The following is a 27,341-nucleotide window of genomic DNA, read 5'->3' on the forward strand; positions in this document are numbered from 1 at the left end:
AAGTGACTGGTTGTACGTTTGCAAAAAGAAAGCTGGATAGGCTGAACAAACTTTTTTTGCAGGATGCACTTTTTTTTTTTAGAACACACAAACTTGTATAAAATAATTCTCCCAAAACTTTAGTTTTTTTTATTTACATATTCAGTTCAGTCAGTTGTAGGGAATTGCAGTGAAATCTCTGCTTACAAACTGAAAAATTATAAATGTCAAGGCAGTAGAAAGACATCAGTTTGTCTGTGTTACCTTTCCAAAGTAAGAAGTATTTTAATGGTTTTGTAATGCAACATTCTTTTGCTTTTAAAAGGGAAAAGGTACTTAAATATTTTAGTGTATTTAATTTCTGTAAACACAAATTCAAAATATATACATCTACCTACATTCATTATTTTCCCTAGAAGAACAAGATAATGCAATGAAAGTTGTTTTAAGTTGTCATATCTTAAATTGTCATATTTCTGTTTTAAGTTTTCAAGCATGTTTTAAGTTGTTGTACAAACCTTTACATATACACATTAAAAGCAAAGGAAAATCTGCACCTCTACACTTATGTGAACAAAAATACTGGATAGAAGAATACAAGTCATTTCTGCAGTAGTCGTAATGGCACAAACACTGTATATTCAAAGTATGTCTTGCATTCCATAATACACTGGTAACCATACTTTCTGTTTCTTTATATTGTTCCTAGAAGCACAGGAAGATTTTATTTTTTAAACTTAATCTTTATGAGCTGTTAGAAAGAGGACATAAATGTATGAGTGCAAACAAAGATGGGCTATTTCTACTTCAGTGAGTTTTCATTGTTTGTATAATTCTTACACAAATAGTGATTTCGTGAGCTTTCTGCCTCAACGACTGAAAATTATATAGTTTTGGTAAATTAAAAAGAAACAAAACAAGACTCACAATCATAAAAAATATTTTTGAAACATACACCTTTTAATTACAGAGAGTTTCTACAAAAGATAGGAAGTAAAAGGATAAGCAAGATGAAAATTCACATGATGGCGTTTGCAAATCATTCATTATATAGCAGCACATACTAGGCAGCATAAGGAAGCATGAAAACAAGTATAGGAGAAGGAAAAATATAGAAGCTGAAAGCATTGTGATGAAAATAGGAAATGAGAAGCCAAGAAAGGGCAAATGAGAGGAGCAACATACTTTGGAAAGTTAATAAAAAGGTCTCTTACAAGGGTTTGGTGGTAAGGGAGACTGTGATAAAGAAAGAGAAAGTAAACTTATGATTAAGGGAGCAGATGGCAAAATTCTCACTGTCATGAAGGAAACTGAACTTATTACGTCTAATAGCCAATGTTATTAAGTTACTTTCTCTTTTATAATTCCAGTTTTCTTCCGTGTTCTTATCTTTACCAGTATGGTGCTTCATGACAGTGGTAACTGAAATTTTCTTGCCATAGAAAAAGAAAAAATTGTTGGCTTCCTTCCTTTTTTCAAAAAATATGCTGTCATTTATGAGGCAAAAAAATAAAGAAGAATATTTCTATTGATTAACTGTTCATCCATAATGGTAATTAAATTCTACAACCCTAACTGCAATGACTTTTAAAAATCTGACATTTTTCTAATAGAAACAATGCTATTTATTTTCAAAGTGGATAATAAGACACTGAATTACTGTTAACAAAAGCAGACACAAAACAGCAATCTCTTGAGAGATATTGCCATATTCCATTGCAAATCCCCCAGGTCAAGAAATATCTCTGTGACAGCCCTCAGCTTGAGTCTATTCATCTCTAAAAGTGCTATAAGGGCAGTAACAATGGAATGGAAATGGCTGCTCTCTAATATTAAACAGTTATTTTAAAGACTTGTTAAAACTTTTATAGCTGTATTTCATAACTGACCAAATGCATACTCTCCTATAAAGGATTTAACTATCCAAACAATGGCTTATTTTTCATTTGTGCCTCATATATCTGCTTTCTCTGTATTTTTCTTATTGTCTGATCCATTAATGTAATATGTTATCATATTTGAAGATCTCTCACTGATATAATCAGCCCATTCACAAATAATTGTCAGTTAATAAGATCTGACCTCCCCCCTCCAAAAAAAGTAAGGATTAATACTCAAGCTGATAAAAAAATGAATCAGCACTAGAAAGTAATTTCATTCCCTTTCACAACATCTGAGAAATATCAGCTTCTGTATGTATTCATATAATCTCTTTGAACAAGAAGAATCTGGCTGGTAGCAGCTACACATTTCTACCCCACGATATTTTCTAGAGGAGTTAATAGATTCATGCATTGCTTCTGTGAAATGTTGGATTAGACAGCCCAATACTAAACAAGCTCCATTCAGTCTTCTACTGAAAAAACAAAACGTGACAGTGAACTACTGATGTGTGTACCCTAAAAATGGGATCAGTCGTACCCCTATTCTTCACTGTGTATCCTTTTATCGATGGCATACACTGATGTCATTATAGCTATAGTTTTTTGTAGAAAATAGACCTCTTTCATTGTCATTTGTGCATATAGAATAAAGCCAGCATAGACAAAACATAAGTAATGCTAAACAGAAGGGTAAGCATGCAAAATTAGCTGCATGGCCAACTGACTACATTTATGAAGGTATAGGGAGTTGTTATTTAGACCATTGTCATGAGTGAGAAACAAAAAAAAAAGAAAGATACTCATGTATCTCTAAGATAAGGAAGAAGAGCACTCAAGATATTTGTTAGAACTTTCACTATGCAGAACGAATCTAGAAAGTATTGAGTGCTATAGAAATTCTAAAGTCATACAGATCATTACAATTTTGTATGAAGATATTTTCATATTTTACTACTCTCATGCTGACAGCAATAAACTTGTAAGATTGCAGACAGTAATTGCTTCTGCACATTGATTGTGTGGCCATGGATAGTATTTTAAAGTTAAATGTTAAAGGTAGCACTTACATTCCACTAAACTTTGCATCTTCAACATTTTACAGATTTTAGCTCATCTTCAGGGCACCTTAGAGATGATGAAAGTCTGTTCCTCATTTCCAAGAAGGAGAAACAGAGACAGAAATTACTGAGTTGTTAACAAAAAACAAGCCTAAATTAAACTGAATGTACTGTTAAGCTTGAGTCTGCCTGTTTGTAGTCACCGTACAAAGGCAACTACATGGAAGTGTTTATTTCTGTCACATAAGCGAGCTCTAAGCCAGTAGAGGACAGAGAAATAATAAGTTCTCATTTCCCTTCTACATTGTCAGGTATAACTAGCAAGACAAAGACAAACTTATGATCAAAAATAATATCAGGAGTATTTTTATTTTATAATACCCTGATCTAATATACCTTCCAGAGCCTACCTTGGACAATGCTCCACAAAATAGCTAGGCAAGACAATTCCTGAAGGGACAATGAAGCCGGTAATGGATACAGCACACATTACAGTCTGTAATGTTGAGGAGAACTGAAGCATTTGTCTGTAAGCAGGAGCACTCGTATTTTTCCCTTGACAAGAAAAAAAAAATATATAGATGTACATATGTACATGGGACAGGGGCAGGGGGATGTATAGACACACACCAACAGTCATGTCCATAGTCCTCAGTCATTTTTCTCTTAGACTTCTTTATCTTACAGACTTCTGACGCTTGAGTTTTAGGCTGCATATTACTCTGTCCAGTCCTTCACATTGATGCAGACTCTATATCTTCTTCTGTTTCTGATATTAGAAATGCAAAGAACATTTCTTTTTAGACACCTTTTTCCAGAAAACAGCTGTAGACAGTTGAAATTTTAAAATCATACTATTGGTAAAGCAGTTAAATTGATAATCAAAGCATGGTATTTGGTATTTTTCCTACTATTACCAGAGTTAACATGCTGTGTCTACTAAATATAAATTGTATATATGTGGTATATATGTCTAACAATTGTCTACTCCAAAACTGCAATTACTGAAAAGTAGGAGTATTATTAATATGTAATTTGTCCAACACACATAACTAAATATATTCAAAATTCTAATCAAGGATCTAAGCGGTCTGGAATTGTGATGTGCTTTGTTGTTTGGCAATTTCTGATTTTAAATTTTTTTCTGGAGTGTATTTGCATGGACAAAACCAGAATGCTCTTTGTTCTATTGCCACTTTTTTTAGCAATATTAACATATCTTATTTTGGATGGCATTTTTACTTTTACTTTTACTTTTGACATTTCTATACACTCATTTAGTTTTTCATGTATGTTTTGTTCTGTCTTTATGCTTTCCTACCCTTCTCTAAAATAACTTCCTCATTCAACAATTCATTGTTAAACTAATCTTGTACTTCTGGTCCTGTAATTTACTGAAAACTCATTAACTTTTTCTCAGTTTTCTTTTTCTATGGCTCTGATTGCATTAATAAGGAGTAAAAGTATAAAATTCTTGAGGTTGTCTGCTGACAGACTTGTCCAGCCAAACCTTTAGTGAAGTCTATAGCTGGTACTTTATGTATCACCCACCTTTTTTTTCTACTCATCTGTTAGTAGAAGCTTTTTATTTTTTTTCCTCAGCCTTTCTGATATCATATGTTGTTCCTCTCTGATAAGAAATGAAAGGTCATATTTGGAGCTTAGAATTACATTTAGTCTTTGATATTACAAAAGATAAACTAGAAAATATATGATGGATTAAAGGTCATGTGTATGTGCCTCTCTCTCTCTGTCGGGCACGTTGCTTATCAGCAAATTCTAACAAATGGCTCAACTCCAAAACTTTGGTTCTGTAGTGTCTGCATACCTTAACACCATGAATGCCGTGTGTGTGCATAAAGAGCAGGCTAGTGCCTTTTTGTTTTTGTCTATTTATTTTCCTGAATTTTCCTTTAAAAATGTTTATGGCCTTTAGGAAATGCATACAGTCCCACAGTGTCTTTGAATTTTGTAACATTCTTCCCCGTCAGTGTCTGTCCAGTCAATGGGAAGAGTGGATTTCCAGAATCTACTTAACTTTATGTTGCGCTTCAGAAGCCATTCTCTTTTAAATTAAGTAACTGAATTGATTTTCCTGTAACAGATCTAATTTATCTCTAAAATAAGAATATTACCCTGGAGAGTTCTTTATTTAATTGGGTGTCAGATCACACTATGGGGAGCAGGTCATTCTGTCCTCTCATTCTTGCCATATGAATTTTAACAGGGGGGCAATCTCTCTGAGACATGACCGATGCAGGATGGCAATGCTGCCCACGGTTTGTGCTGATTTTACTGGGACCTTCATGTTTCACTGAGCTTTTTCACAGAGATGTCAAGATGAACTAAATTTTGTGTAATTACCTAAAGTTAGAAAATACATATTAATTACTATTATTATTTATATTGTTATTAACTGCTTTTGTATGCAAACATGTAGTTCATTGCATATGCTGGGTTTCTACTGAAATTTCTTCTACTAAGAAATATTGAGTGTTGGGAAATTGTATAGACCTGTCAAGTAAATATATGCTTTGAAGACAAAAAAAGTAAATTTCTCCATCAGCTTCCATTACTGTTTTTAAACAGTGCTGTTTTGAATTAATTGTGTTCTCTATTGAGGAATGAAAAAAGAGCTCTTTTCCCTCATTAGATTTTAATTCTTTTTATGTGAAATTCTTCCTATTCTTTTCAGCAAAATAGATCAGCACAATAGATACAAAAGAGAGTGTTTTTGATGGTGATACCCATTCAGATAAAAGGCTAACAAAAATGAATGGGTGATGGCTATGGAAGATACATCAGTAAAATTAAGTAATTCCAGCAAACAATTATAAATCAGTTCCATTAAAAAGTAGCACCAAAGAACAGTACTAAAAAAGGGAACAACTCAAAATAGAAGCCATCTTTATATATTCTGTTAAACCATGATTGTTGCCTATATGAGCACTGAAAAAGGAAGCAAGGAGAAAGAGGGGTTGTTTTTTGTTATTCTACACAGACAGAAATATTCCTGTATAATCTGCCTACAAACCATCAACAAGAAAAAATATATATATATCCTCTAAGAAATATGCTCTTACTAAATGGGCATTTTGGAAAAAGTCTTTGAGGACTTTTTCTTTCCTCATTTTTCTCTCTTTTAAGAAGAGGGATGTCTCTGCTTCTACTTTCTTGCTGGTGAAGCACCATCATTTTAATTGGAGTTAATCTGGCTATGGGTGCTGTAAGAGAATCAAGCACTGTTATTTATTTTCTCATTAAACTAGAAACATTTGAGCTGTAAGATACTTTTCAGCTCTAGATTACAAATCTAGTCCTGTGAATGATTATTATGTTTTTTATGTTTACAAAATCACAGAATCACAGAATGGTTGAGGTTGGAAAGGACCTCTGGAGATCATCTAGTCCAACCCCCCTGCTCAAGCAGGGTCACCTAGAGCACATTGCACAGGATCGCGTCCAGGCAGCTTTTGAATATCTCCAGAGAAGGAGATTCTACAGCCTCTCTGGGCAACCTGTTCCAGTGCTCTGTCACCCTCACAGTGAGGAAGTTTTTCCTCCTGTTCAGATGGAACTGCCTGTGTTTCAGTTTGTGCCTGTTGCCTTGTGTGCCACTGGCCTAAACTGATCTCTGACATTATTCAACATAAAATGATATGGAAAAATAAAAACTACTGCTATTAGACAATTTCTTAGTCTTATCTTTCCATTATGCATCAGGGAATATAGAAATACAGGAATACAGAAATGTCTTGGGTTTTGCATATAAGTTAATATAAGAGATTAGTGAGGAAAGGGTAATAAATTACCTCTTGGTGATAAGAAACAAGATATGTACTGTGATATCTATCACTTTCTTACTACGTCTCGATGCTCTTCCAAAAAAGCCACAAACACTGGGGTCTTTGCAGTCCTTCTGATAAAATGAAAATGAAAAGTTGTTATTGTTTCATAAGATATTTCTTTTTCTTTTCTTCTTCTATGGCTATATTATTTTGCAGTTGTAAAATAGCACTAGGTCCTGTTCTAACGCATCATATCATGAAATGATAAGATATAGTTTGACACATTCTGAGCCAGCAAGCACAGTCAGAACAAAAGGTTATTCTGTGGCTTCTTAGTGTAAGTAATCAAGAATCTAGAGTCACCTGCTGTGCTACAGTAATCAAACTTCTGCTGTTATAGCTAGAAGTCTTCTGATATATTTCTGTAAGATGGGTAGAATACACCTCTGTTTATACTTAATCCTTTTTTTCTCTAGGTCTAATCCATCTTTTCCTGGAAATGACAAAAGTGTTCCTAGAATTTTGGAAGCTATATTGGGCTTTTGTGTCCCTTTTCCTGGGTTTGAAGTTTTTTTGAAAGAAACACATTTTAGATCAAGAGGTTTATTACATCTCCTTATTAAATTGTATGGCTTAAGGTCCAACTTGTCCAAAGCGGTAGAAATGGTCATTCAAGTCAGGCTGGTAAGAGAGGGGAAAGTGATATGCTCATTAGCCCTCCCTGGTGGAAAAAAATGCATCCTTCTGGGAGGGAAGTACAAAGAGGAGAGAAAGTGACAGGAAGATCAGAGTTCCACAAAGAAATTCTGAAGATCACTAGAAGCAGAATTTATGAAGGCATGCCTCTAAAAGAACTTTCTAGAAAATTAGCTCCTGTTCTACTGTTTTGAGCTATATCTAAGAAGAGGTGAAGTACCCTGAAAAAAAATGGGGGAAAATCTGAATCTGATATTTGGGCAGTTCTTTATAAGAGATCAGGGAAAGTACTGGTCTACTGTCTAACAGAGAGAGAGAGACATTAATGGATGATGCCAAGAAGTTTTCAATATCATTTCTCTTTCTGTCTTCAATAAAAAAGTCAACTACAGTCAACTGACTAAAAGGAAGATCTTAATCTGTAAGAAAGAAAGCACAATCTAGAAAACACTTAGATAAACCTGCCTACTTTCAGGTCTGTTTGGCCACAACTTCAGTGTGTTATTTAGAAATTATTCAGAGCAATTTCAGAGCTGTTAGCTGGTGTATAAGTTAAATAACAGAAAGGTAGAAAAGAGCAGAGAGGAAAAGGTGAATTACAGAACTGTCAGGTTTAGCTTGAATTCTTGGGAAAAAAAATAGAGCAAATATAAAGATGAACTAATTTTAAATACTTAGAAGATAACGAAAGATGTAAGTCACTCACTAAGTAACATGGATTTCTCAAGAGCAAAACATGTGAAACCAGTGCAGTGTCTGTTCTCAACAGGTAATAAACCATTAGGATAAGGAAGAAGTAGGTGATATATATCCTGAGTGCATCAGCATTCTTATAAGCAAACCAAGGGAACATGGTTTCAATGAAACTACCACTAAATGGTACATAAGTCACTGGAAAAAAAAAAACAGAAGAAACATATTAGTGATTCACTACAGTGTGTAAAAGGGTTTTACTGGAGTCTTCTGGGTCCACTAATAATCAGTGTTTTTCATCAGTGACCTGGATGATGAAATAGTGAATATTGTGATTATACTTGCAGATGACACCAACTTAGGAGAGATACAGACAAAAACTGTAGTAATGGCCTGGAAAAGAAAGAAGATTCAGTTGAATGAAGACAAGTGTCCTCTTTGGCAGTCATAAACAGATGAATACATACAGATTGGGAACAACTAACTGGGCAGCAGTCTGCAAAAAGGGATGCGGAGAATGCGAGCTGAATGTGATGCTGAAATGTACTGGTGTGGTAGAAAAAGAAAGCTCCATGCTGGCGTATTTGAACAGGGGTTCTCCTTGTGCACAAAGTGATGCAAGTCCCTGCTGTATGTCAGGGCTCTGAGTGCCCCAACAGCCTCCTGCCTTGCTGACCCGGGTGCCCAGCTTGATGTCAGACCTGCCTCACCACTACAGGCTGCCTGGTGATCACCAGGCTGTGCCTGACCCTAGTTCCCACTGCTGGACCTGCTCAGCTCTCCTTCTATGGGTACAGTGACACTGTGCTGCTTGCAGGTGAGGTTGCTGCCCAGCCTGCCCCGCTGTCACCCTCAGCTCCCCGCTGCCTCCGCTTGCCAAGCAGCCCGTTCCTGCTGCTGCCTGGCAGGCTACGTTCATGCCGTCTCCCCCAGACAGCCATCCCGGTGGGCTTCCACATGCCAGGAATGCTGGGGATGAAGTCCAGAAGAGCAGGCAATAAAAATGACCAGACACTGAGATAACTGGAATGGTTAGTCTAGAAAAGACTGAATGAGGACACATTAAGTTGCCAAGGATATCAAAGGTATTCAAAAAGGAGATAAGCTGTTTTAAGAAAGAGCAAAAGGTAAGGGGCTTAAATTACACCAAGGGAAGTTGGAAATTATTAGGAGCTTTCCAATAGTAAGGAAAGCGAGGCATTGGGATGAATTGCCTGATGGGAAGAGTTTAGGAATTCCCACCCTGGAGATCTTTAGGAATAAGTCAGGCAAATCTCCATAAAGACTGCTGTCAAGAATCCTGCTAATTCTGCCTGGGGGATGAAGATTGAATGAATGACCTCTTTCGGTTCTTTCCAGTTCTGGTTTCATAGTAGTCTTTCTGCTTTGTGTGCTATAGTGCTGTTATTTTGTCTTTGTCAGTCAAAATTTTTGTTGTTGTCAATCTGCTGTCTTGTGTTGTAGCCAGTCTAAAAGATTCTCGTCTTTGAAATCTCTTAATTTGAATTTTGCCTGCATGTATAAGAAAATTTGATTAAAAAATATAAAACAAAACCTAACCGAACAGTTATCTGAAATGTGGTGTTAAGATGTGTACCTGCCTTCCAGTGTCACCATGTGACATTACTAGAATCTGTGTGTCACCAACCATAGTCTGTCTCCCAAATCCTTCTAATATTTATTGCTCTAAAGGATTTGTGACTCTGTAGAAGAGTATATAGAATTGGAGAGCTGTAGTTATTTGGATTTTGATCGTGAAACAAACAAAAAAAATCATTATTGGCTATAATGGAGTAGTTGCCTAGTAAAAGCCTAGAGGAGGCTAAGACAGACATGTGGATCGAGGCTTATATAGAGTATGCATCTAACTCTGCATGGTCTGTCCAGTCCTGATCTGAATCAGGACTGATCTATGCTGACCAAGCTGTATTTGGCTCCGGTCTTAGAGCAAATCCATCTCAGAGAAAAGATATTCATTGTAGCCGAGAAGAAATCTGCTTTTGTTGCCTATGACAGATACAGCCACGTTGTCAGCTTTGTCATGTTAGTGTTTGCAGTAAACGACCTAATATGACTAAGGGGGGAACCTTTGTGATGTCAAGAATTTTTTAAAATGTACATTTATTTTATTGATACCAAAGGGAGTGGGGGTAAGTAGAAGGTGTAAGTAGAAGGTTATTTAAAAGTTTCTGTTCCAAATTAAATTGAGCTCAAATGATGTATACAAGTTTTTCCTGTTAAAATATTTTTTAAGTCTTCAGAAACCATATTTTCTGTCAGAAAATCATTATAATGTAAAATTCAATGCAAGTTGTAATAATGACTTTTTAGTTGCCAGTAGGGCTTTTTGAGCAATATTCAATAAAATCTTTCTTCATCAGAAAATACTGATATGATGGGATAAAAAATGACTTTTGGCCTGGAAAGATTTTTTTTTTTTTGCTTATTAATTAGTTGAGAAAACTTTGCAAGAGATTTAAACTGTTGAAACAATTCACTTCAGACCTAAAGGATAGAAAATTGTAAATCTATTGAAATTATTTCACGCTAGAATTTTTATCAATTTATTGATAAATAGAAGTATGGAATAATTTGTTCAGAAATTAATGTACAAACACTCTAAATAAAACACATTCTTACACATATGCTTAACTTTCTTTCAAATTATGTGTACATAAACGCACATTTTGACTTGTCCCTGGGCTAGAGTGGGAAAGAAATGACACCTTAAGTTCTCATAGGACCAGAATATCATTTCCCAGATTGCAGTTTTTGTAAGATGAAGAGGTCTGCTTGTGAAAATGAGCAGTCTTTAGAGAATGCACAAGCCTTCGTAAAGTCATATATGTGTCATTTATCACTCTTTAATTTTGAAATATGAAGCTTTAAAAACATTTGGAGAGTAATTTAGTTATGTTACAGAAATCTAATTGCTGAAGTTCTAAGTGTCTTTACTAACAATGACTTGGTGCATTGTGATCGCTGAGTTCCAGAAACCAACCATATATGCAAAGGGAGACAGCAGAGAAAACTGCATCTTCTGCAGTATCCTTTGTAATTGGGACTGTACTTTAATACAACAGTAACATGTATTTGTTAGAGCAGATGGTCATAGTAATATGCTTTCCTGTTGTATTTTCTGAGGTAATAGCAGCATTCTTTTTTTCCTGTCCGTCATCCAAGGGTGATGGTTTTTCCCTGAAGTATTCCTTCTCTATACTGTTCATCTGTGCTATTATTAGTTGTATCTGTTTATATATATTTGAGTATCATAGAAATTCCAGAGGACACAAGCAAAAGTAATATTTCATTGTGATAGGTATTGTGTTATAAAAGTGGTAACATACTATCACTTCTGTCTTGAAAACCAAATCAATAAAGTGGGTTGTGTATTATTAATATTACATCCAGTGCTTACTAATTATCTTTATTTCAATTATAATGGTGAGTTGGCTCTCCAGTTCACTGCAAGGTCTGACTGTGCTAGACAGCATATGAACACATACAGAAGAGTGTCTGTTACACAAACAGTTTCAAATGTAAGTTAAAAAAAGAGACAGACACTAGATGTATGCAGAAAATGAACAGTGGAGAAGGCAAGGCAACAGTGAGACAAAATTAGGCACGACGGGCATTATTAAGATTATAGCCTAACTCTTGTTGTTACCAAGATATTCAAAAGTTACTAAGATATTCAAAAGTAATATATCAAAAAAAGGATTCAGAAGAAATCCAAAGAAAACCAATGAGGTAATTTTACATATAACTGTGATTTTGTACATGGGGAGATTTATATTAAGGGACCAAACATGCTCTACTAGGAATAAAGGGAGTTTCCCTTATGCCTGGCTGATTGCTGGTGAATATTATCACAAGATTCACCCCCACTAGTTCAAAAGAGTGACAGCTGCTCAGTTCTTTCAAGGTTTAATTTTAACTCATGATATTACAGGCATTTAGATAACTTTAGGCCTCTATAGTGGAGAGAAGAGCACATATGGAGAACAGGTCATCTCATTCTTGAGCAGGTGTCTGAGATAGGTTTGATTTCCTGTCATGAAATGCATAGCTCCTTGGTGAGAAAAGAAGCCTTGATAAGCAGGTTGTGCTACATGCTGAGTTGTAGTCGGTTCAGGTTAGATGAGGTGAATACTGATCAAACAAGAAAAGGAGTAAGGAACACGGGCAGCCTCGGGCAGATTTAGGTGGAGACAGACTGAGCAATTATGTTAAAAAAGAAGGGATATTTGAATAGATATAAATACAGATAAATGAGCAGATGCATTCTAGAGAACTCCAGATATAACTTTCAAGGAAACTATTTTAGCTATGGAGTCATTATACAAAGCATAAGTACCTCCTCCAGCCATATTTTAAGAGTAGCACGACCTCAGTCCTTTCAAGGAAAAACTGCAGACATGTATCTCTAAAATGACTGTGTGGTCTGAGGCCAGAGCAGGTAGATGGGTCAGTCCAAGCACATCAGCGCAGAGGTGACCCCCATGAGTCTTCTGGACTGACTGTAGGATAATCTCTGCCCACCATACAGATGCCACCGGCACCTGACACATAGGGAAACACATCTACCAGTCACCCAGGATTCTGGATGGCCTAGCAGGCAGCAGGCACCTGATACTTACGCCTAAATTATTTGCCAGATAACAGCACTTTCTTTCAGGTTTCTCTGTGGTTTTGTTTTCTGGGAGGAGGGGGGATGGTGGGCAGGAGGGGTTTGCTTGCTAGTAAATCTACTATTGGACGAGAAATTACCAGCCCATTAGAGTGTAAGGGTCTTAGTGATAGTGAAAATATTGTCTGGGTTTTTAATTAACTTATGAAACAATTTCTGACATTTGTTCCTTCCAATCTGTTTAAGTTTTTCCTAGCTGTAGTTTTAATGGTAACCATTAAACTTTTTCCCCAGAAGTAATATTTCTTCGATAAGAGTGAACGAATGCACATCAAATCCTGCTGGACCTGACAGTAACCCTTAATGTGAGGTTCCAGCTAATAGCTTCAGATATACCTGCCATCCAGAATATAAGGACCCATGTAGTGAAATTCCCATTAATCACTGTGTGGATGGACTATGTCAGAATGGATCACAACGTGATGATCTCCCTGGAGAGTTTAAGTGTCATGGTCTGACTATTAAAAATCACTTTTGTCATGAGGCATTTGGGTTTGTCAAAAGGAAATGTCTGAAGAGTGCAAATGTGACATTTCTGGAAAATGATTTTAAATACTCTGCTGTTAAATGTCTATTATCTAAATTCATAAAGTATCTTTTGAGAGTCTGCAGAAGAAAAATAAACAGACAGTTACTCATTAATTTTTATAGAAAATAGCATATTCTTAAGTATTCCTGCTGAATCTGTTTTGCTGATAAACTTTATACAAAAAAAACAGTCTACATGGTATTAGAATTGGTCCCTGAAACCATCACCCCTGTTTTTCAGCATAGTATAGTATTTTTTCCAATACTTGTCAGTGCTGCAATACTTTGATAACTAATTTGAAATACAGAGAAAAAACGTACATAGGTTATGATCCTTATTTACAGTCTTTAAAGTTACTATAAGCTTTTATTTTTAATTTGTCAAATAAAAATTTATGTTGGCTTTTCTATATTCAGTACTTCAACTTGGATGAGAATGTCATATAACCACATGTAACAGTTATACATATATCTGTGTATTACTGTTATTGATTTATTTTCCCATTTTACTTCTTTATCTTAATTTTTTATATCAATTTTAGGGAATACTTCAATAAGCAGATGTTAACAATAAGGCAAAAATGAGAGATATGCTTGAATTTTTAATAGCAATCAACAGGGATGAAAATTTCAGCTATGTCAGAACATTGCACAGCTGGTGTTTGGGATGGAATAGAAACATAGCTTGAAGACACCTTTCTGCATCTACTGATTTAGAAACCAAAGTGACTGCATGTGTAGGGCAGTTTTAATGTGCATTGTCTTGTATTTATGCCTCCAAGGCTTGTTATACAAGCCAAAATTTCTAAAGCGCAATATGTTTCAGCAATTTACCCTGATGGTCAGAAGTTGCTGCCTACCTAATGTAACCAGCTGTACAAAAACTAAAAATTCTTCCAGATCAGGAGCACTTCAGTGGTGCCCTAAGGACATGATTTACATTTCTTTTAATTTGAAGAGTATGCCACACTAGCCCAAATTTGGTGGAACTTTTTAATTTTTGTAATAATTTATCACACTGGATCTGCACTTAAGAAGTGGTATAAAACTAGGGTTGTGGCTAGATGTTAAAGCTATCACAGTACACTGTGGGAATACAGTTTTGTTTGAATGTCTTTGACCAGAGTTTTCTTCCTTTTTCTCATTGTTGTGTAAAATGCTGATGAATTCAAAGTAAGATGTGTTGTAACTCACTAGCACACTGGACTCTTGCCTGGCAATACCTATGCTACTGAAGCAATGCATTCCATTATAAATCTTTTTTAAAATGAGATGTGAAGTTCAGATCTTCAGCCAGACTTAGTGTCCAAGTTTGTGAGACATTGGATTAATTACTTTTAGCTCAGTGAACCAAATCCCTGGTTTAAGTCTTTAGTGGCTTTTCATGCTGTAATTGTTAAATTATAATAAATTGGTCCAGTCTCTTTTGATCTTTTCTGAAACATTATTTTTGCAAGAACCTAAAAATCTTTTAGAAACTTTTTCAGTGGTCTCTGAAAGAGAAAATAGAAAGCTTTATACAGTTACAGCAAAAATGTCTGAAGTTTGAAACTCAGCGTTTATATCCAGCCCTTGGTTCCTAGCTGCACACACAATGACTTATATTAATTACTGCAAAATTATTTATTGGGTTTGAAAATAACTGCATTTCAGTAAAACAAAGAATATTTCCTTGCAATTATTTATTGAGCATGTCCTAAAATAAAGGCCCTATGTCTTTTACTGGCCCCATAATTTTCTTGTTGGATGATGGCTTTAGAAACTGTCATGCCTTTGCCAATATGCCCTAATTGTAAAATTTAGATTCAGATTTTATCTTTAAATTTATTTTTTAAATTTTGTATGTGTTGCAATAGGAAACAAGGACGCTCAGTGTTTCACAAGCTTGGGTTTCTCATTAACTATGAGTTAATTGTCAGCTCTTGTAATATCTGCTTTGTAACAGAATTTAAAGGGCAATTTTCTTTTTTTTTTACTTGGTAAATATAGGATATTTTCTTAAAGACAGGACAGAACCTCATGCTAAAAATGAGAAGGCTTTTATCTACGGTCTTCTTACCAATATTGCAACAAAATTATGAGCATAAAACCACTTGAAGAAATTGTGATTCAATTAACTTCTCATGAAGAGCCACTGTATCTTGAATGTTTTTGATTATTACTGCAATTATGGCCTTATCATACAGTAGTTTTGCTCCATTTAGAATCACTTTGTGTGTGAAACTGAAACTTCCAATGAAACTGAAACACTTTACCCTAAACAAAGTTTCAAAATACAAGAACACGAAGTACTTACCAAGATCAGAGCTGGTCTCTTGTTTGACTGTTTTCTCAGATTAAATGTGATAATAAAATTTTTACCTCTTCTTTTGCTCTGCTTTTCAACAGGCTTTACTGGTCAGTTTTGTGAAGTGGATGCTGCTGGCTGCCTGTCACAACCATGTGGAGCCTCCAGCATCTGTAACGATACATTGCGTGGCTACCTTTGCTTCTGTGCACCTGGATTTATAGGTGGGTTCAGAGATTCTTGGGGGACAGCACTGGTTAACGCCTGTTTAAGCTAGTCCTAAACCACAGAAAACAAGGTAATTCCAAAGTAACAATTTAGCAGTGGGTCTCCCACTCAGGCAAAAGCAACTTTTCATTTCTGGCACACAAGAGTATTCAGCTGTGTAGAAGTATTCAGCTGTAAAAAATACCAACCTCAAGGGACTATTTCTACTCCAATAAATCCTACTTCATATTATTTTAGACGGGGGTCTGTCTTACACTGATGCAATTGCAACTCGTAGCCATATGCAAGTTAGCCTTAATTTATCTACTTTGTGCTTCCCATAACAGTACAGCTGCAGTAACAAGGGCCTCAACTGCCAAACATGTATTCAAGATCCTGGGCAGGCTTAATTCTTCATGCTTGAACCTCTCCTGCAGATCACTGTCATTCGTACCCGACTAGATTAAAATTAGCTTAGATATGTCAGCATACTGTTGCTATAATTCCAGATTGTAGTGTGAAAAAGGACCTTTCAGATTCAGATCTTCCTGCTCACCTGTAAGACAACAGGGATTCCCTGGGCGGTGGGTGGCCTCCGTGGCCCAGACCCCCCTGTCCAGCTGCAGAGACTTTCACTGGGCTCCTGAAGCAGGAGCAGACTGACCTGATGGCCAAGGAGGACATAGGCAACCAGAGGGATTCACACCTTGTATAGACTCAGTTATGTCCCCCACAGCTCTTAAAATGTTGCTCTGTCTCCTAATGTAAGCATTTTAATTTAATAACTGTAGTGTTTGTGTCTGTAATATAATGAAATGCCATATCTTATTGTAATGTTTTGTTTCTTTTGTTTTTATTACCAAAATCTAAAATATAATTGTTTGATGTTACTTATGATAAATTCTTGGCAAAGTCTTATTTTATTCAAATGTTTATTTAAATGCTTAAACTCATATCTACATAATATTAGATTACTCTTTTTAGTTTATACTTCCTCTGTGGCCAAAAAAAACAAACACAACCCTTAAAGCCCCTTTGAAAGAATCAGGAACTTTTTTCCTTGTCTCTTGAGTAATAATAAATTTGGGGCCAATATTACCTGTGTGGATAATTCATATATAAAATGCAAATAAATGCTTTCTAAATTTTGTTTTACCTCGCAGGCAAGAAAAAGCATTAGGCACATCTCTTCCTGACTAGAAATCAGCTGCTGTATTTTTTTCTTTTACCCTGCACATCTGAGACTACCTGATAATATCTACTTTTCTGAATATTAGTTTTGTAGCGAAAGTATTTTACCAAAAGCTTTGGCCACAATGGAAACCTTTCCAAATATTGCCCATGGAGATCTTCAGAGCAAAACTGAAATTTAATAAATTAATAAAAAAGAATATTATAGAAAAAGACTGTGATCCCTTATTACTTGGTCTTAGAAACCGCACTTGCACTTTTGTCATGTTTCAGGAAAATCCAAGACTTTACTGCCCTTAAAATAATAAAACACAAATTTTTGAGCCCATCTGTAAATGAATCTATAAAATCCCCATCATGTCTTTGTGGAACATTAGGTATTACATATACGTTTCACTTTTGCTCTTAAGCAACAAGAAATAAATTCCCTGAAGACAATTTATGGCTCATTGGCAAAAGTTCTCTGTACCTAACCTCAGTTATTTCATTTTGTTGTTGCCGCTTGCACTGGTGACTCACCAGTGACATGTTCCTAATGAAGTGAATCCTTCACTTATTTCCAGGTAATAACTGTGAGATTGAGGTGGATGAGTGTCTTAGTGACCCTTGTCACAATGAAGCCACTTGTGTTGATCATCTGAATGCCTTCCATTGCCTCTGTCAGGAGGGATTTCAAGGTATTAAGGAAGCCAGAAAACTCCACCTTCATAAATCTGCTGAGAGGTTTACACCAGTATTTACATTTTAGATTAGGTGCATGTATATTTATTTTAGTGTCACCTTAAGTTCTAAACATGTAAATTCTGCATAAGTACATCTTGAAAAAAGCTATCTGCTATGTTTTCATGGCAGCGTGAAAATAAGTGTTTTCTGCTGGCTGGTGGCTTACTTGTTAGAAATGGATAAGTTGGGTTCAGTGAAATTTTGCACATAGCATATACTGTTTCCTGCAAGCTTTTAAATGGTTGGCAGATTTAATGTAATAGAATTAGAGAACAAACCTATGCGGGGAAGGTTTTGTTCTTGGCATATTTGTACGATTTATATGAGAAATGTAATCACTTTGATAATTGTATGTATTTGTATCTGCAGTTATTCTTTACTTTTGGCTCAGATTAGGAATTTAAAGTGCATCCATTTTCTTTTTAGTGCATCATTTTTTAAACAGCATGGATGTTTAGTTATTGAAATACCAAAGCAATGTGTAATTTAAATATCACAGGAAAAAATACTATGTTTCTACTGCAAGTGATATTCTGAACAACTATAACTTGCATAGCTATTTATTAAAATATTTAAACTTCCCAAATTTTGCAATTTTCTGTCATTTTTCATTTATTCTTCAAATGCTAAAAAATTAAGTTCATTCATAAATATTTGTAACAGAGTATTTTTAGATTTTAAGTACCTATGTGGTTATGGTAGCTATATTCGAAGCTAGAATAAATGGTTTCCATGTCTGCATCAGATTTTTCTCCCATTTGCTGAGCCTGCATCTGTTGCATTATCATGAACACAAGGAAGATTTCCTCTCATGGCATTGAGATCAAGTCTATTATATTTCAATGTAATTTGTTTTCTGTTCTTCTATATTGATATAAATTAATACGATTCACAGGAATCAATTCAGTGACTGGTAAGACTGTGCTTTTAATCTTTTGGGGAAATCACTGAATAACTTAAACATTAAAAATATCAACATATAGCTATAGATGTCCAAATTTGAATATAAAAAGGCTGTCAAATAAAATTCAGCAGGTGAGTTATATTCAGTTAAAATAAATGTAGGTATTTAATGATATGTGCTATATAGTAACTCCTCCTCCCTTTTCCTGGCTGTATATTTATAGGCACAACTTGTGAAACAAATATAAATGAGTGTCATTCATCTCCATGTCTTCGTAATGCAACATGTGCAGACCTTATCGGTGGCTACGAATGCATCTGTCTACCTGGCTTTACTGGTGAGTGGTATTAGTACTAAACCTTGTTTTCCACAGAAGGGTAGTCCACAAGGCATCCATTAAGACATTACTGACTAAATTGCTTGTGTTTCCTTCTCATTTCTCTTTTATCTGCCCTGGTCTAATGTTTCATTTGCATCCCAACAAACTGGAACACTGACTCCATCTGTAAACTAAACAGCACAAGATAAATTATTCTGCATCCAAAAAGCCTTGAAAGCTTCCACAAACAGCGAAGATTAGTTGGCATTTAGCAACTCAGAAATAAGTTGTTATGTATTTGTGGTGAGGAGAATTAAATGGCTGCTGACATTAATAAGTGTGGGTTTTTATTTGGCTGATTAATATTAGTTTTTCCTCACAAGCTGCTTGAGATTCTTCTGGTGCAAATGAATTATAAATTGGTGCCTGCTTGTCTTACTAAATCGTCCAATCTTTTGTCTTTTCAAAGGGGCAAGATGTGAAACAGATATAGATGAGTGTGCTTCATTTCCGTGCAAGAATGGAGCCACCTGCATTGACCAACCTGGTAATTACTTCTGCCAATGTGTAGCTCCATTTAAAGGTAATGAACACCAAGGGAGAGGGGAAAGCAAACATAATTAACTTTAGAAAGCATTTCTGCCAATTGTCTGAACTCATTTCACTCTTCCTACAGCATTATTAGTCCTTCATTTTCTCAAGCAAAGCTTTTAAAGTGACCAGCCAATTATGCCTTAGGCTGCAAGTAATGTGAAGTAAACTTTGTTTATACATCTGCTAGGAGTGTTTAGTTATTAATCAAAACAGATACCAGAAAATCAGCTTGTTAATGGAATAAGATTATTTACCAGATGAGAGGCATATGCCCACTGAGCAGCCATCTCAAACATCCGTTGTTTTTCTACGCGTTTTTCTCTGTAATTTGATTATTCATGGCATTCTGTAATTTATTTTTCCACTCTCTGAAAACAATTTAAGTTATCTTGGAATCCATAAATTGTGCTTGAATGCTTCTGTTTATGGTTTTAAAGGAAATACACTTAAAAAGCAAGCTTTAATGTAACCATTTTCAAATAAATTTGGGGTGGGGGTTAACTTTAAATACTCACTGCTAAAATAGTTTAAAATAACAAATTATGCAGTGTTGTCAAGCAAATCTAGTTTAAAAGATAGTTTCAATTAAAGGGGCCTGTTGATCTATAAATTAAATATAAACATATTTTTCCCCCTACAATTCAATATAATGATGCATATTTAGGATTCCAGAATAATCATTAAAAGACAATTTTCTTGGTTTGTTGAGACAGCAGGGTTTTTCCCCTTTAGGGAAGATAGTTGCATTAAATTCATCATTCATGAGAAAGAATGAGCTCTAGTGTTTGTTTTTATTATTTTAGTTAATTGTCAAAATCTAGTTTGTCATTTTTATTAGTTTTAATTTATGTTCTGCTGAATGAAATCCAGTATAATAACAAGTCAATGAGTACCACAATTTCAGAATTGCCTCTGCTTAGAAAGATGTGAAACCATTTTCAGCACATGGTTAGAAATAGTGCTGTCTTAAGTGCTTATTTCACAAGGAGTCCGATTTTCAGAAGAGTTCAGTATTCATTTTGATATTTAAGTAAGTGATTAAAATTTCAGAAAGTGAACATTTCTGCAGTCATCCTTCCAGAAGCTGGAAATTTCTGATATTGTCAATAGTAAGGTTAAACCCCTCTGGCAAGATTCATAGATGGTAACTGAGAACTTCTGAAAACATAATATTCTTAGTACAGGGTGCTTAGAATCTGTAGGATTCCTGTTAAAGTAAATGGTCTTTGAGACTGTTTACTACTTTACAGGTTTACTCAGCAACTTTTAAGATCAAATTCTTTCACTGATTTTACCTAGATTTTTGATGGTATAAGTAAAAGCAAAAGTAGGTCTATATGAAAACTCTGTCTCAGTCTTGCACCATATGTTTATTTAGTTTTAAACTGCTGTAAATGTAAGCTTTAACTGATTCACAGTAAGCCAACACAAATAATGGCTAGTTAAACTATGGTTTAACTATGTTTTTTTAATTGTGTAAAAATATTCAGGTTACCATAAGGGCTAGCTTTTTGTGCACTAATTCCAGCTTACAGAATTGCTTTATTAAACAAGTAAACACATGTTATTAATGGTTAGAACTATATAGCTATATCTGTTTTATTTTTGAAATACTTGCACAGAATTTCTTGCTTACTTTTCTCTTAGTGGGAAAGTAAAATATGTTATGAATACTGTCATTTACTTAGAAAGAAGTTTGGAGTAAGTCTTATTTCCCTAATACATTTTAATGGCTTGAGTTTTCAGTCACAAAATCTGACTTGAAGGGTATGTACCAGTATAAAGAAGAACGTATACCGCTTGATAAAGATGTGTACGGCAGTCCTCTGCTATATAGAATGTAGAATTAAGGAATTCAGAACATAATTTGGACATTCAGGTGTGTTCATACAAAAAGTGGCCAGCCAGGTTAAGCCAGAAATGAATTCTATGTATAAAAATTGATTTGCATCCATTTATCTGTTTGTCTTTCTCCCTGATCCCCCCATTCTCATTTGTTTATTGTGACAAGGAGACTATGCATGACTGCTAACAGAAGTCTTAAGACAGTTGTTTGATTTTCCCTTTTCCTTTTTCTTCCCCTCTACTTCCTCTATGTACTTGTTAAAAAGACAGAAAGATATTCCTTTTCTTTGCTTTCTCTCCATTCTTCCTTCTTTTGAGCATAAGATAGCTACTTCTCATTTTTGTATGCTGCAAACTTTTTGAAATCCCAAATAAGTACTTTTATATTTTCATGTACATTTACATTTACATTAGTCCTAAGTGAATTTGAAAATTCTTCACATATTTTATTAAAGTATCTCTTTCTTGTATTTTTTTAAAGCAAGCACTTGTGTACGTTGACAAAATGTTTTTGCTTGTTCCATTGGCTTCTGTGGCATAATGGAAGACTTCCCAAGTTTTCAACAACCACGATGCTTGGGCAGTGATACAAATTGGGATTTTTCTTCATATATTTGACATTCCATGCTGTGCAAATTGACTGTGCAAGCCTGATGTGTACATGATGTGTTAGCCTTCCTTCCATGGGGCATGGATCATTTTGGAAAATCTGATTTCCATGATATTATCAATGCATGGGTGCACTAGAGAAGAACTACTTCTGTCGCTGTTGCTGGGATGCTAACAGTTACAAAGCTAATAACATTCCTCTCCATCAGTATTCCCCTGAAAGAGGATTTCCCCACAGCTGGTGCAGATCATAGCTCTTTCTATACTTTGTAATATTTCATTGGAATTCTTGTCACCGGAATTGCTACCTTTGACTTTTTCTGAATGTTTTGCTGAACTCAGCCCAACAGCTCAGAGCTCTAGTAGATACTAACAGTCCAACTGTGCATCACTCAGAAGATAACTGAAGAAATGTATGAGACTTCCAGGTATGACATAACAACCTTGTCAACTCCTAATAATGTTCTAATCGCTCAATATGATAATTCCAGTCTTTTCTTCCCATTACAGCCAAATTCCTTGTCACGTGGAGAAGAAAACTGAATTTCTGTTTTCCAGAGTCATAGGGCTATAAGTCATAGGTGATGATAAAGTGTAAAATGATGGACTTCAAAGTCCATATACTTTTATATCATAATGCTTTGGGCCTTGGTTTGGGGGACTAAGATTTGATTAAAGAAACAAGATAATCTATATGAGGTTATTTTATCACTAAAGAGACTCCTGTGTGAGCCCACACAGGAAGCCTAAAGGTTATGGAGGCTCACTGGCTGTGTGTTGGAACTATGGTCAAATGAAGAAAAGAAAAAGATACCTATCTATATGCATATGATATGATTTTGTGATTTATCACACAAGTATCTACTCCACATATACTGTATGTGCTTGTGAATATGTTCTAATTACCACAGTAGGATAGTCTGCTGTCCACTTTTCTGTTTCTGTCTGCTTTCATTGGTGTCCTGTCATTGACTTGTATGGTATAAATTACTATCATACCTCACACTTAAATACTGGAATGCTATTTACCATATTGACATTTTGTAATGCTATTTACCATATTGCCATTTATACGTAATATAGTATAATGTTCTCTTCATACAGAGATTTAACCTAAATATATATAAAGTATGGTTGCGTCTGCTAGGTTCTAACACATCAGTCACTGCAAATATGCTATTATTCTAGAAATGTCTCTCTTTCCTACCCATTTTCTATCATATCTGAGGTACAACACTGATAAATAGTCATGTCTTTTGGACATTTATTATCAGAGGACATTCTGAAGCTAAGTTGTTCGGAAACAAAGAAAGGGGATCAGCTGGTGTTCTGTTGCATTCCCTCCTGGCAAAGTAACTGTTGGAACTGGGAGCACAAAGCAAGATAGTTTTGATTTGACTGGGTGCAGGACAAATCATAAATTTTAATATTAGCAACAGGAGATGGACAGCTCAGAAATATATTTAGCTACAGTTTTGGCCAATATATTATCAATGATATAGACTTCGGCAGTAATATATCTATTACAGTGTTAAGTAGTCTTCTCAGTGCTCTTAAGAGGTTGACTCCATTATAGTATCCTAGCTGGGGAGCTATTATAATAACTTTTCTATTATGATATTGATTTTACAATTGGAGCCTTTATATAATAGAATCACACTTATTATAGAATTGATATTAAGTGTTTCAGAAGAGAGCAGAGTGTGTGAGAAACCTATTGTGAGATTGTATCTCATTTAGGGGTCCTAACTGTTTCATGGAAGGTAAAAACGAAAGCTCCGATGCCTCTATAAGGAGATACTGTCTTGTTCCATTAAAAGTTCACATGATTCAAGAATGCTGCAGCTGGTAAATGTTATAGTCCCCAGTGGTATATTTTATCTATATTTACCATGCTGCTCCTTCCATGTGGAAGCATGTTAAATACACAGTTGAGGTTATTTAATTTATAGAGAATAATAGCAAGCACAACTTGATAACGATTATGTTTTGAAGTAAACTTTCACTTTTATTTTCAATGAAAGTGAGAAAGGCTCCTTATTTTTTTTATGCTAAGGAGTTAAAGAATATTTTTCCGAACCTCAAAACTACCATTTTTTCCAGTCCCTTGCTGGTCTCCATTATAATTTAGCAAAGTATATTTTTTGTCATAACCTATTTATTTTGTTTTAAGGCTGAAAAATATCCTTTATAGTCTTCCATCTGTATCAGCAAAATCAGAATTGTCTGTTTGGTTTGCTACAGTTTTATTTGTTTTATTTAGTTTTAAGTCTTCACATGTCTTAGAGCTGGAGGAGCCCATAAATTTTTTTAGAATTATTTGCTCAGTTCCATGAAGGGAAAGGGAGGAACGCTCACAATTTCATTCACTTCAATTGTTTGAAGATATCCAGGTAGAAGAGGTGGTGCTTAGCTGCTCCACTGCTAAACTCTAGTTTACAGCTTCTTGGTAAAACTGGCCAACTACATAGTAGGTGAGTCTTTCTTAAACTTTAAGTTGTTCTATTATTACACATTTAAATTCAAGGTACCTCTAGGTGCTTTGACCCACTCATTAGCTGTTTCATCCATATTCAGTCCTATTGTGCCCTAAACATTTCTAGTGTTCATGTGTGGTGTACCACACAACCACATCAGTGAAGCCAGCCATATCTATTAGACACATCAGTCCTTGCTGAGGGTGTATCAGAATGGGATCATCCCGGCATCAGCCATGCTGCTTTTCAGAATTCTTAGCTGGTGAAGGGAGAATGAGCCCACTACAATTTTAAGACCAGTTCATTTTTACAGAAGATAAAGTAGGTCTTATAAGGCTGCTTCATCCTTAATAAGGATAGAAAACAAGGAAGGGATCTTGCACTCTCACACCAGAACTGCGATTTTTTTCCCCCCATTTTCTACACTGGGAATAAAGAAAAAGGCGACCCAAACAACTTTACCAACATTACTGTGAGCCAGGCTTCTGCTCTTCCCCAGCAATGCTCAGCAAGAAAAGGAAGCATAAAAACGTCCCTCTCAGGTAGAAACTGTATATTTTGATACGTGGTAGCCCTGTAATAGTTGTGATGTGAATTTTTTTTTTTTTTTTTTAAAAAGAGCTGTTTAGTAACTTGTTTTCAGTAATTGGAGCAAAGAAGTTTATCCTTTGATCCAAATTATTGCATGACTCATTTAAAAAAATGCACTGTATTTATTTGGTCTAGATACTCCTAATAGGTATGCCCTTTTTAATCAAATATATGTAATTGTAGAGGAAAATTGAAATTCAGTTCTGAGGAAACATCTACTTATTTGTTGCAGCCTTAATGACACATGCCTCCAAATGTGTTGCAATTAAGATTAAAGCAAAAATGGTAATTGGCCATTAAACATGTTGCAAAAGAAAGTAAACCATTGAGAAAGGCAACTCAGCAGAAAAAAAAAATGCTTAAGTCTGTTGAAAAGCAGGAGTAATAATGGAGTTTTCAGGATAGGACACTATTACGGGAACAGCTAATTACAAAACAGATAATAAGTAAGAAATTTAAGTGCTCATGAAGGCAAAAAGATAATGGAGCAATTAGTTTTTCAGTGCTCATAGGCCAAATCTCAGTCTTTCCTGTGCCAAGACCCATGCAAAAATGCAGTACTGCAAGACCTGTGTTGCTCTCTAGCATATCTCTGTGCTAGAACATAGAAGAATATCTCCTGTTCAACAGGAGTCTCTATCTGGTTTTGTCACTCTCTTGGCACTGAGCAGCCAAATAAAATCTTATTTAGGGGAAAAATGAAACTGGTGCAGAGAGCTATGTATGACGCTTTGCATTACATAGGAGTTTTTTGTGGGTAGAGAAGCACAGAGTGGCCATGTTTATGATGCATGATCTAAAAAATATTTATTGGCTCTAAGCAATAAAGATCTAAAAGGCTATGTGATGCCAAAGTTGGAATCAGTATGGACTGGAACTTGCTGTTAGCCTATATACTAAATCATTGCAGAACTTCTCTGGAATTTTTTTGGTATTTCCACTAATCTTGCAATTATTTCTAAAAATTGTCATTTAGATGCATAAAGTCAGGTGGTTTTGTCTCCAGAATGAAAGAATTCTCAGAACAATTCTGTTGCCTAACCATGTTTATTGTCAATTTAGATGCACCTAAATGTTTAGATATCTGAGACATCCAGAAGGGTCTGGCAGATATGACAAGATCTGTAGGAAACCCAAGGTTGTCCAGAGCAGCACCGAGAACTCAAAGACATCTCAAAGGCTGCTAGTTGCTTAACTGTATCTGTAGAAATTCACTGAGGCATATGATGTACTTTCAGTTCTGCTTTCAGTTTGCACCTCGGGACACACCTTGATCCACAAGAAATATTTTCTAAGCCTTTATAGCTCTGAGTACTCTGGGAATATTGCATGTATAATTCCAGTCACCTTATAAAGGCACTTTTGGTGCAGGGATATCTGCCAACACAAATCAAAATAATGAAGTAATAATCTTGGTATCACCTACTATAAAAAACGTCAGGCCAAATGCTTGTAATTGACAAATTTTAAGTAATGAAAAATAGGATCTTGAAATGGAGAAGGGTTTGGTAACCTGAACTATACTATAGCAGCCATTACTATATCTGCAAATGGTAGCAATGTGTCCTAAGCAATGAGGAAAAATGAGTTTTATAATAGCTTTCTGTAAATTTTCCACATATATCAGTAATTTCTGTTGAATACTGGTTCAATAAACAATGATAAGAGACAACAAAGAAAAGAAAAGCATTTTGTTATACTTCAGCAGGAAGGAAATTTCTGACAATTGTTTTCCTTAGTAGCATTCTTCTTTTCTTTTTTGAGAGAGAGTGAAGCATGCTTTTATGTTGAAATGTGAAAAGCACAAATATGGAAATAGACTTGTATTTCCATTGTTCTGTAGTTGTAAACTTGTATGATCTTTTGAAAAGAAAAAAAAGCAACTAAATAATATTTTCAACTTCTTTTTTTGTCTGTTTTTACAGAAATTTATACAGGTATGAAGCAATAATATATGCATCTCTGTGTGGTTTTCATTTTAAGTTTGTGATGCGGGTCTATCTCATGCTTTGATCCAGCATTGTTGCATGGTCTGTGTTATCATATACAATTAAAGAGATTTTTTTTTACTTGAAAAGTGCCAAGTATTGCTTTTCAAACATTCTTCCTTAAAAAAAAAAAACCTACAGATTTTCAATTTGTATGAATTTCACAGAAAATGCCTTTTCACAGAATGTGTATAGAATTACAAAGCTGTGTCTCACAGAAAGTAGAATTTGCATTCCAAGGAAAATAAAGCATTTGCTATGAATTTGAATTGGAAGAAAAGGCTTGTTTTA

General features: G+C 35.2%; 1 protein-coding gene and 1 long non-coding RNA gene across 3 annotated transcripts in view; one reads left to right on the forward strand and one right to left on the reverse strand.

Annotated features, from left to right (window-relative positions):
• EYS (eyes shut homolog) overlaps nt 1–27,341 on the forward strand; it is a 956,188-nt gene that overhangs the window by 273,156 nt on the left and 655,691 nt on the right. Inside the window, exons 15-18 of the mRNA XM_067294141.1 lie at nt 15,704–15,826; nt 17,564–17,677; nt 18,851–18,964; nt 19,416–19,529. Of these exons, the coding sequence (XP_067150242.1) occupies nt 15,704–15,826; nt 17,564–17,677; nt 18,851–18,964; nt 19,416–19,529 (465 nt within the window). The remainder of the gene's footprint in view (nt 1–15,703; nt 15,827–17,563; nt 17,678–18,850; nt 18,965–19,415; nt 19,530–27,341) is intronic.
• Nucleotides 114–27,341, reverse strand: part of LOC106492518 (uncharacterized) — a 38,192-nt gene continuing 10,964 nt past the window's right edge. The window contains exons 2-6 of one of the 2 annotated variants that reach the window (XR_010883813.1): nt 15,612–15,773; nt 6,733–6,839; nt 3,551–3,689; nt 2,930–3,475; nt 114–684 (exon numbers count right to left, since the gene is read on the reverse strand). This is a non-coding gene — a long non-coding RNA (uncharacterized lncRNA). Of the gene's footprint in view, nt 685–2,929; nt 3,690–6,732; nt 6,840–15,611; nt 15,774–27,341 lie in introns of both variants that reach the window. The other variant, XR_001294009.2, reaches the window with a different exon arrangement.

Source organism: Apteryx mantelli, chromosome 3 (genome assembly GCF_036417845.1).
Source record: "Apteryx mantelli isolate bAptMan1 chromosome 3, bAptMan1.hap1, whole genome shotgun sequence".
Classification (NCBI taxonomy): domain Eukaryota; kingdom Metazoa; phylum Chordata; class Aves; order Apterygiformes; family Apterygidae; genus Apteryx; species Apteryx mantelli.